Source organism: Octodon degus, unplaced genomic scaffold (genome assembly GCF_000260255.1).
Source record: "Octodon degus isolate 3935 unplaced genomic scaffold, OctDeg1.0 scaffold00024, whole genome shotgun sequence".
Classification (NCBI taxonomy): domain Eukaryota; kingdom Metazoa; phylum Chordata; class Mammalia; order Rodentia; family Octodontidae; genus Octodon; species Octodon degus.
In genome coordinates this window covers 16201737-16212601 of record NW_004524600.1, presented here as the reverse complement: position 1 = coordinate 16212601, position 10865 = coordinate 16201737, and the positions used below count along the sequence as shown (strand labels likewise).

The following is a 10865-nucleotide window of genomic DNA, read 5'->3' as shown; positions in this document are numbered from 1 at the left end:
GTGTGTGTGGCCAGCTCAGCCCACCAGGGGGCGGGGCTGGCTGGCATGTGGTGCTGGGGGATCGAACCGCGGTCCCTGATGCTTTGCCAAGCTTGTTCCAAGTAGGTGCCCCAGACCACTGAGCCATCTCTCCAGCCCCGACAGTAGACTCTTGAGAAGTTATCTTTAAGCTGCACAATGACCACTAAAAAATAAAGGGAAATATCTAATAAGCCCATACCACAGTGGCGGAATCATGGATCCTTAAAGAAAAAATATTCCAATTACCAGTAGATTAGATAGAAAACCAGACGTTTTCACCCCAAACACAAAATTATATTAAACATAAATGGTTTATACTGTCTAATTAAAAGGCTGAAGCTGTCATACTGGATAAAAATATAAGACCCAGCCAGGGAGACAGCTCAGCAGAATAAGTGCCTGCCTGGCAAGCTGAAGGTTCTGAGTTTGAACCCTGGTACCAAAAACCAAAATAACTCCCACCAGAAAAACCAAACACCCTCCAAAAATATCAGATCCAAAGGGCCAGCCAAATAGCTCAGTAGATTAAAGCGCCTGCAAGCAAGCGCAGGGGTCAGGGGTTCCACCCTCAGGCCTGCCCCGCTGGCCCTGCCCCCTGGGAGTGCTGAGATGGTGATTGAGACTGGGTATGGTGGCGCGTGCCTGTAATCCCAGTACCTGTGGGGCTGTAAGCAGGAGAATCACTATGAATCCGATTTAGTAGTGAGACCCTGAACACCCTGTAGACCCTTCCCTACAATACAAAAAAAAAAAAATTAAAAAAAAACCAGACCCAACAATTACTATCTTCACTATCCACTGAACTAGAGCAAGAGTAACAATAATAACTAACATTAAGTAATTATCACAGTTCATGTACTAATGTAGTTGTTTACGCAGAAAGATTGATTCACCAAAATATTATAAAGCTAATCTTAACTATTACTTTAAAATGTACTAATAAATTAAAGCTTACAAAGTGTATATTTGGCCAAGGTCATGCACCTAATCAATGATAGGCTTGGATTTAAGTACACTTTTAAGTACACTTTGGCTCTAGTCGCTGCACCTTGCATCCACAAAGTATCTCGGTCTTCAGAGATGCTCTAAAATGTGTATATATTCACAAATTCTACACTGATGAGACTGTATGTTTTCATCCTTTGTGTTATGCTATAAGCCTCTTGTAAACAACTGTAGGCTGGGGAGATACATTGGTGGTCTGAGTGCCTGCCTGGCAAGTACAAGGCCCCAAGTTTGATCCCCAGTACTGCACGCTATGGCCAGCTCTGGAAATCCAGGTGCGCCATGTGGGCCCTGAAACCAGGCATGATGGTGCATACCTGTAATACCAGTGCTAGGGAGACTAAAACAGGAGGATCACTATGAGTCCGAGCTGTGTAGTGAGACCCTGTACCAAATGAAAAAAAAAAAAAAAAAAAAAGACTACCCTATAAACCATGTCATTTGCATAACTACATGTACTGAACTTTTCTATATGGCACTTTAGACTTAATTACAGTGTATCTATTTTTTTAAAAACAGTGTCAAAAATATCTTTGCCTATTTTTACATTGTCATCTCTTTTAGGTAAATTCTAATAAGTTGGGCTACCATATCAAAAAGTCCAGTATTTATTTTTTTTCATATGATAGCTGTTGAATTAATCTGTGGCCACCTCAAAATAAGAAGATATTAGTCTAGTAAGAATCTTATTGACCCAATCATTTCTTTTTTCTCACAAGACCTGAGGCTTTAAAAAGACCAAGTGGTACTGAAGTTATAGAATGACAGTAAATATGAATGTGTATATAATTTTTAATGGTAATTAACATCAAGAAAATTATGCCAACCAGAGAAAATTGAATGTTAACAATGGTGATCTAAGTGGAAATCTATGGTCCCTTCATTCATTCCTATGTACACCAAATTTTCTATAATGAGAATGTATTATTTAGATCAACCTTTCTCAAGAGTGTGGAAAACAGTATTGCAACTCGGGGGAGAGAGAAAAGTGTGGAAGCTGTTTATTTTTTTAATTTTGTACTTGTTAATGGAGTGTCAGGGTGGAATTACTATTTAGAATAAGGAGATACTGAAAAGTACTGCGTAGTTCAACAATAATTGTCCCTACAAGATGCCAATCGTATTTCTAACAAGAAGCAATCATAAATTCAACTTAAACAAAAACACTCAAAAAACTAAAACAAAAGAAAAATGCTGATAGGCCATAGGAGAAACAAGGTAAATGTAACAGTTGAATGACAGAAGCAAAAATAGGAACTTAGTAAGCACAGTTACTAAAGCCTATTATGTACCCTGTGTTGTCCAAAAAGTGTTATGTTTCCACTTGGAATAATCGAACAAACTTACTATCAAAACAAACCTTACCAAAGATCCTAAATTTGTGTGGGTGGCAAAGAAAGAAATGAACGGTAAGGATTTATTATTTGATTCCAACTATCCACCCCCTTCAACATTAGACTTTCCCAAAGAGTTGTAAAATGAAATGATTTACATTATCTATAAAGAAGGTATCAAAAAGACTATTTTTACCAAACAAAATCCTTGTTTGCAAAAATAAAAGGTACACACAATGCTAAAAGGTAAGACAGTAGTACAACTTTTTATCTTATTGGCCTGTCACTGTTAAGGCTGAATACCCTGAGCTAGACTAAAATAAAACAAAGATAAGTACTTATAACACTATAGCCTCCAATTTACCATTCAAATTCTGAAACCAGCAAAGACGAAAAGACGTGCTTCTCCTTATTGCCTTAGCTTATCTGACTAAACTTCTGTGTGGTTAACAACTAAAAGTAACAGGTAACTGATGATCAATGCTAATATCCATGTGGCATACCATGTATTAACATAAAAATCTAATATTGTTTCGTTTTTAAACCAGATCAAATTTTTTGCTTGTATGTCCTATAACATCTGTATACTGATGTAACCATACAGATTTCAATCTCCTAAGTATTTAATTTTCCTATGATCATATGAAAAATGAAATGAGGAACATTTATATACTTTCACTGGAATTCAATTAATTTTACAATGTCACCCCCTAGAGGAAACTTTGCAAAAACAAACTTAAGACTATGCCTGTAGTTAGAGCAAATCTTTAAAAAGAAATGATCATTCTGGATGTAGTTTTATTTACCGAACCAAACCAGGCAATGTCAAAATATTTGTCATATAGGGTCTGTCAGTATTTTCTGGCTTTTTACAGAAAAAAAGAGACATGGAGCTAAGAGATACAGCGTTAACTGAAAGCTCCTCCATTTAAATTTTCCATTTGGGAACCTCTTAGATTATTTCATTTGTGTAAAAACAGTGAAAATTTGATCAAGATTTTATATATGAAAGACATATATAAAATCTCAGAAGTAAAAGAGAATATGGAGCTTTATAAATCAGTAAATAGTTTAGCAAGATTACTTGTGGCTTTTAAAATTCTTCAGAAATAAGAAAATTCTTATCCGTGCTAAGATTTACAAAATTCTTATCTGCGCTAAGGAATGTGCTCTTCAGAAATGTAAGTTTTTAGTTAAAATATAAACCTTTTCATCAGGAAGTTTAAACATACAAAAAAAGTAACATATGTACACTTTGTATCATTCAAAGTTAAATATCATAACAATTGGACAACTCATCTCTTGATACACAATAATAATGATATTTATGAAAAGCACTTTTTTGAGTCAAGGTTCACATTGTTCCTTTTTTGAATTCCTATTTCCATTTACCTAGTCTATAGAATTTCATCATATATCATCACATATAACATTATATGTTACTTTATTATATATTTCCATATTTATTCATGTAGGAATACATTTTTATGCTCTAGTCCTTATTATTCTATCAGACTGCTCTTCAATATATAACATAATTTCTGTGAAATAAACTACTAAGTGTTAAAATTATCCTCTAGAATTGTCTTAGAAATTATTGTAACAGAACTGATCAAAACAGCACAAATGTGTATTTTAATAATCATTGAATATAAAATGTAAAATGTATTGAAAATGCATCTCATAATAAATCAAAATATTTATGAATATGTCCTGTCATTATAATAAATGAAGGCAGAATATCAGGGTTTTCTCTTTCTTTCTTTTTCTCTCTCTCTCTCTCTCTCTCTCTCTCTCTCTCTCTCTCTCTGTCTTTTGGCTCAGGCTGCCTTAATGACAGATCTGGTGCGGCATGTGGCACTGGGGATTGAACCATCATCCCCTGTGCCAAACTGAGTTTGCCCAAGCAGGCACTTTAAACAACTGAGCTAACCCGCAGGTTCTCTCCATTTTTTTTTTTTTTCCATAAATACAAGAAATATTTTACACAAACAAATGAGGAGACTGGGAGCTGTCACAACAAAAATCAGTAAATTCTTTAAATTCCTTCTAGGTTATGACCATTTAACTGCCTATCATCAAGTAATATTTTAGCAATACCTTGGCAGACAATTCAATTAGCTTTGCTTCAAAACTTAAAAACTTGAAAAGGGTTTGTTAAGCCATCATTCTAGTTACTTATTTTCTCAATTCATGCAATGTATACGAAAAAGATACCATAAAAATTCATCATTTTCTTTTAGTCAGAGCCTCTTGTTTATTGCAGAACATTCCAACAACTGGGAAAACCCAAACAGTATTAATTTTAAGATGTCACTAAAAAAACAAAAAAAAAAACCCAAACAAACAAAAAAATACTTTTTAATGCTTTTGTCCTTCACTTGTTTTGAATGTATTTCTGAAACAAACCAAAGCAAACCAAAATCCAACCAACCAACCAGACAAACAAAACACCTTAGCATCAAGATGTAGTTCAATTAGTTTAAGGAGAAACTGCCAGGCAAGACCAGTGTTAACGATGAGTTACTTTTTCAAGAAAGTATGACTACTGGAATGTCAATGCTCATTTCCAGATTTTAATCCTAAAAGAAAAGCCACAGAGGCTTAGACAAGTTTATTATTTAAATTAAACAAGGAAATTCTGCCAAAAGCGCTTCTCTTTGGCTTTTTGTTTTGCACTCAACTCGGTTACAGTATTCTTTACTAATACCAATAATAAGGACATCTAAAACAAATTTTTATCACTGTGGGAATTTAGTATACTACAATACAAGGTAATTTTATCCCGATGCAGTAACTTTGCCAGACAGACATCTAAATGTAAAAGACTCTGAGATTTTTTATAATGCCCTATTCATGACCTTATCCCTAGAGCTAATCTCTCTCCATATATTCTTGAACACAATACTGACCTCAAACCAGATCCGAAATGAGATCCTTCCTTTCCTGAGATCTACTATTGACCAAACAGTCCCAAAGAGACAAACCCCAGGCGATTCCCTGAATCACCTTTATACAACAGCCATCCTTTGTCCCCAAACTAGAAAATTCTTCTGGAATCTTCCATGCCAAGCATTTTAAAAGAAAAGCATTATTATTTGCTCTAGTTGATTTTCTTCCATATAAGACAGATAAACATAGAAAGTTCTCAGTAATACCTTAATTAATGGAGGCTTCACTAACAGAAATAATTTGAATTTACTCATTTATCTGGACACCTGGTGGATTTTCGAATACGTCATAAAAACATTAAAAAATATGTTGGGTTATATCTGTAATCCAAGCACTATGGGAGGTAAGGCGAGATGATCTGTATTGATAGTGAATTTGAGGCCAGCTTGGATAACGAGGAGATTGTCTCAAAAAACCAAAAATGAAAACAAACATAATGGGAGTAGGGGAGATAATTCCACGGTCTAAGCACCCGCCTGGCAAGTGTAAGGACCAGGTTCAATCCGTAGTACCACATGGCATGCTGGCCCTGGAAAACCAGGCACACACAGTGCTGGCCACTGAAATTGGGTATGGTGACACATATCTATAATCCCAGTGCTGGGGAGGCTGAGACAGGAGTATCACTATGAATCTGAGCTGAAGAGAGACTGTGTACCGAATTAATTAATTAATTAAAACCAAAAAATACATGAAAATGTGTTGGATTTTTGTTGTTGTTAAAGCAGAAGGGCAATTGTAAAAGGATATATGTAGGACAAGAGGTACTTTGTTACCCTGACAATAGGACCTTTGGCAGGAAGAATAATTTTAGAAGGAAAACATGGAAGTTATGATGAGAAAATGATTTCTTTAGAATTCAAAGAGCACTTTAGAAACTCCAGTTTGAAATATGCCTAATGTACAACCCATAAGGAAAGAAATCACTTGGAGCAGTGATCCATAATTATAGTAGCTACAAAGATCATCAGAGAACAAATAGTACAAATAAAAACAAAGTGTTTAAAGAAATAAGTGTCTAAAAAATATCAGCAGTAACAAGAAGCTACCACAAATGGCTAGGTTAATTTGAAAACAAAAATGGAACACTGAAATAAATAAAAGTAGGAACTCAATAAATGAGTGAAGCTAGAGGATATATTGATGTGAAAACAAGCCACAGGGAATTACAGAATGCAGTAGTAAGAAAGAGTTCAATAACATAAAGGAATTAAGAAACAAGTAAGCTAAAGGTTACCTGTATAAAACTTCTAATGAAAACTGCACAAGATAATAAAAAAAAGAATCTGTGTTATGAAGAGGTAATAACAATCTTCCACAATTGATGAAAGACATCTAGCTACCGAGTCAGGAACTCGAAGTCTCAAACAAGTACACAAAAAAATTAAGACCTAGAAATTAAAATGTAAATCATAAAGGAAGAGACTGATAAATGGGTTACAGTTAAAATTGAGAATTTTTGAATAAGGTCTTCAAAGGGTTAAAATCAAACCTTGAAATGGAAAAAGACAACTGCAATGCATAAAACAAAGGATAAGTTATCTGTATTATGAAGAAGAGACACACAGTACAATAAGAAAGTGGGCAAAAGCAATAAAGCATTTCCAGAGAATTGCACGGTTAGTTAACATATGAAAAGATACTGAACCACAGGAAGACTCAGATAATTGCAAATACTCCCAGATTTTTTTTTGCATCCAACAGATTAACAAAAATTAAGAGACTAATAATATCAACTGTGGTGAGTAAATTAATGCTCATTTATGTCTTAAATTCTGCATGCACATTATGAATGCATGGTCTTACATATGTTAAGTTTCATAACAAAACTTTTATTGTCAAATGGACTGCACAGTAAATGTTTTTATTCATATTCCCAGGACACTAATTTCAGCGAAATAATGGCACGAACCAGACTACAATGAGCTGAAAGGCTCTACAAAATGAGGATGTAAAAACTGCTATAGATGACTAATTCAAACTTACCTGCAAGGCTGGACAAACAGGCTGTAATTTTAGAGGAAATGTCATGGAGAGAGCTTCTGCCTTTCCTTTTTAAAACTTTAGAAAGATTTTTTAATTACAGTACACTGGGATAAAGTTAGAAAGAAATAGCCAGAGGGACAATAATGACACAGGAAACAAAGGATCCAAGACCAGTGATAAATGCACACAACACACAGACCATTAAAAGGGACTAGCTTTAGAGGGGCACTGGGTGCTCTATTTGTTATGGAGACTACCCTTTCCTTCTTATATCACTTTTTCACTGGCTTTTCCTACTCCACTCACATTTAATGTTCTGGTTCCTCTTTCTAGCACGTCTCAGGACTTTTATACTTTTATTCCCTTCATAAAGAATACTCTTTCCTTAATGCCTGAGATTTCCCTTTCACTCCCTTTTTTCCTCAAACGTCAACTCATCAAGAGGTTTTCTGATCACTTTAGAAATGAAATCATCTCATTTCCTATTACCCTTCTGATGCTAATTTCCTTTTCCTAATTTTCTTCATTACATACTAATAGTCTATACAATGTGTGTGTGTGTATGTCTGTGTGTGTACACAAATACTTTATTGTTTAGTCCCCTTGATTCCACAGTATGTAAGCTCTGTGAAAACAGGAAGTATAGTTAAAACAATACTTGGCACAAGGTACAAGCTCAATAAATAGCGCGCTGGATTAATGAAACTTAATGAGGAACCTGAAGAATGAGTAGAAATAATGTTGTTAGGGAAAGCACAGAGTACACAGTCAATGTTACAAGTGGGTCATGGGGAGATTGGCAAGTGTGGAAAAAGGCAGAAATTCCTGCATAACCGAGAAATGGGGTGTATGTGTAGTACAGCACTGATAACAATGGCCACACGTGAGCTGACCTCGTTATGTGCACAATAGACAATTCAGAGGCTGAGTACGTACAAAAAGCAAGTTTATACAGAAAACACCGGCGCTGCTCCCCCCAACTACTAAAAAGCAAAGTGTGAATAGACATGAACTGTTTCCCGTCATCTCTGGATTATATGCGCAACAATCAAGGTGGAAATATTTCTGTCAAGCTTCTCGACTCCACATATTAGTAAAAGATGAAATATTATCATTGGAGAGAGTGCGGTTTAGATGCAAAAGGAGGAACGGTTAAATTCAACTGCTTAACAGAAGACACTATCCATTGAAGTGCTGCTTATTTTTGGAACGGTCCCGCACGCTGTTACAATTAACCTGCACTTAGAATCAAGTCCCTAAGTCGTCTTCCTCGTATCCACAGCACTACTATCTTTGAAGCAATCCCATTCGCTGTACTCAACTACGGTGCTGGACTAGCCTGGCTCTTTCCAGACCGAAGGTTCTCAGGGACACGCTGCGGGGGAACCCCGGGGCAGCGCGCTGCACAGCCAGTGGGCTCGGGGCGCTCCAACCCAAGAGGGGAGACCGAGCGCGGCCCGGCGCCGCGGGGCCCTCGCCTGCTCGCGCGCGCTGAAGTCCGGCTCCCGCAGGGTCGGGACCCGGGCGCTCCCGGGAACGGCGCTCGGAGCTCGGAGCTCGGCGCTCGGCGCCCCGGTCAGGGGGGCGGGGCAAGCCCGGGTCCTCGGCGAGCGGGGCCGCGAGCGCGAACGGCGCGCCACCCGCGAGGACTCACAGTAATAGGCCACCACGGGGTCCCGCTTGTCATGCTCCTGAGCCGTCCTCAGATGATGCTGTATGCTCTTAAACTGTGGGGGCAGCGGGGGCAGCGGAGCCAGCGCGGCCATCTCCACCACAGAACCCCCACTTCCTACTCGCCCCCACAGACACTTCCGCTTCCGTCGGCGAGCGCACCGGGCAAATCCCTCCCCTTGGTTCCCGTCTCCGCGGAGGCGAGTCAGCTATGGGTGCCCGCTAGGGACAATCTTCCTGTGTGCTAGTCTCAAGGTTGTGACAATCCATTGGAGTTGGCGTTTGTGTTGAGTAGGGCATCGTCGCTCTCTGCTGGAAAGAGGAAGAAGAGTGTTTTGTTTTGTTTTGTTTTCCTTAAAAAAAAAAAAAATTCTGCTTGTGGTAAAAGGAAAGAGAGAAAGGAAAAGGCAAAAATGTAATGTTTTACTGACTAGATTTTGGCATCATTTAGGATGTATCATTTTGTGTCCCTTTTGATTTTAGAAACTTTAATTTTTACATGAAAAGAGAAATTGTGTGTTTAAATTTTAAATTAGAAGTGGCTATGCTGACACATTAGGTAAAATAGCCAGAATTTTTCTAGTTTAAACACATGAAGCTTAAAGAAAATTGAATTTTTGTTCTGATGGGACTAGTGTCTATTTTAGCAGTTGATCAATGTATAGATTTCTTATTACTAGACAATGATTAACAATTTGCAACTTTATTGAAGACTTTATTCAATCCTACTGACTCATACAATTTTATAGTAGTCATTGGCTTTGCCTTCTAGGACTAATACTCTTTCTCTACACCACAAAATATCATCCTTTCGTACTTTAGATTTTATCCGCTGCTTCTAATAACGTTTACCTTTATTTTGTCTCAATCTGAGTTTTGAGGACTTACTTAGAGCTACTTTTCATTGAAATCTCATTATATCCAGGAACCAAAATTTTAACACTCGGGTTTCTTATGGCACTAACAGTGTCTTATCACACCCATTCCCCACGCTCAAAAATCTCACTCTTACGCTTTTATTGTATCCCATTCTACATCCTTGGACTACTTGTTTACACAGTCTATCATCTTATTCTTGGCTTGGCTTTTTACCCAGCACAAAATTAAATTTTGTATTCTTCCCAAATCTCAGCAACACATTCCCTACCACTTGAGAACGGATGCTTTCTATATCTTTCACACCCACTATCCTGACTTTTCACTCACAAGATGCTGGAGAGGTAGAGAAATTAAAGAAAAGTAGACTGGGTTACTATGCATTTCTTCTTCACATCCAAAATCCTCTCATTTATTACTTTTCTATTACCTCATGATTCTCAACTGTATCTGTCCATAAAAATATGCTCAGAGGCCTTTAAAAACGATCATGTCCAGGTCCTACCCCTAGCAATTCTGATGTGTTTTGGGTTGGATCCTAAATGTCAGTATTTTTAAAAGGGTTTCATAAAATTTTAGCAGGACAGCCGGGGTTGAAGACCAACTTTCCTCATTCTTTAGGTGAGATTCTCTCCCATTTGTCTCTTCAAGAAGTACATGTCTTGGGCTGGTGAGATGGCTCAGTGGTCTAAAGCACCTACTAAGAACAAGGGTTCAATCCCCCAGCACCACATGCCAGCCAGCCCCGCCCCCTGGTGGGCTGAGCTGGCCACACATGCACACACAAATAAATTAAAAAAAAAAAAGAAGTACACATCTTGCTCTTGGGATTAAGGCCATCGGGTATGAATTCGTTCTCCTTGCCACAGTCACAGGTCAAAGTAATAGCTAGCTGGCATTAGCTGAGTATCTACTATGGGTCATATGCATGCTTTGTATCAAATACCGATTCACTTAATGTCCACTACCACCTATAAAAATGTTATCATTACTTTTCAGTGAGAAAAATAGAACTCAGAG

General features: G+C 37.6%; 1 protein-coding gene across 2 annotated transcripts in view; it reads right to left on the bottom strand.

Moving 5' to 3' along the window:
• Vta1 (vesicle trafficking 1) overlaps nucleotides 1-9141 on the bottom strand; it is a 61992-nt gene extending 52851 nt beyond the window's left edge. The window contains exon 1 of one of the 2 annotated variants that reach the window (XM_004628546.2): nucleotides 8953-9141. In XM_004628546.2, coding sequence (XP_004628603.1) covers nucleotides 8953-9064 — 112 coding nt within the window. In that variant the 5' untranslated portion in view covers nucleotides 9065-9141. The remainder of the gene's footprint in view (nucleotides 1-8952) is intronic. The other variant, XM_023712189.1, reaches the window with a different exon arrangement.
• Nucleotides 9142-10865: the final 1724 nt, after the last annotated feature.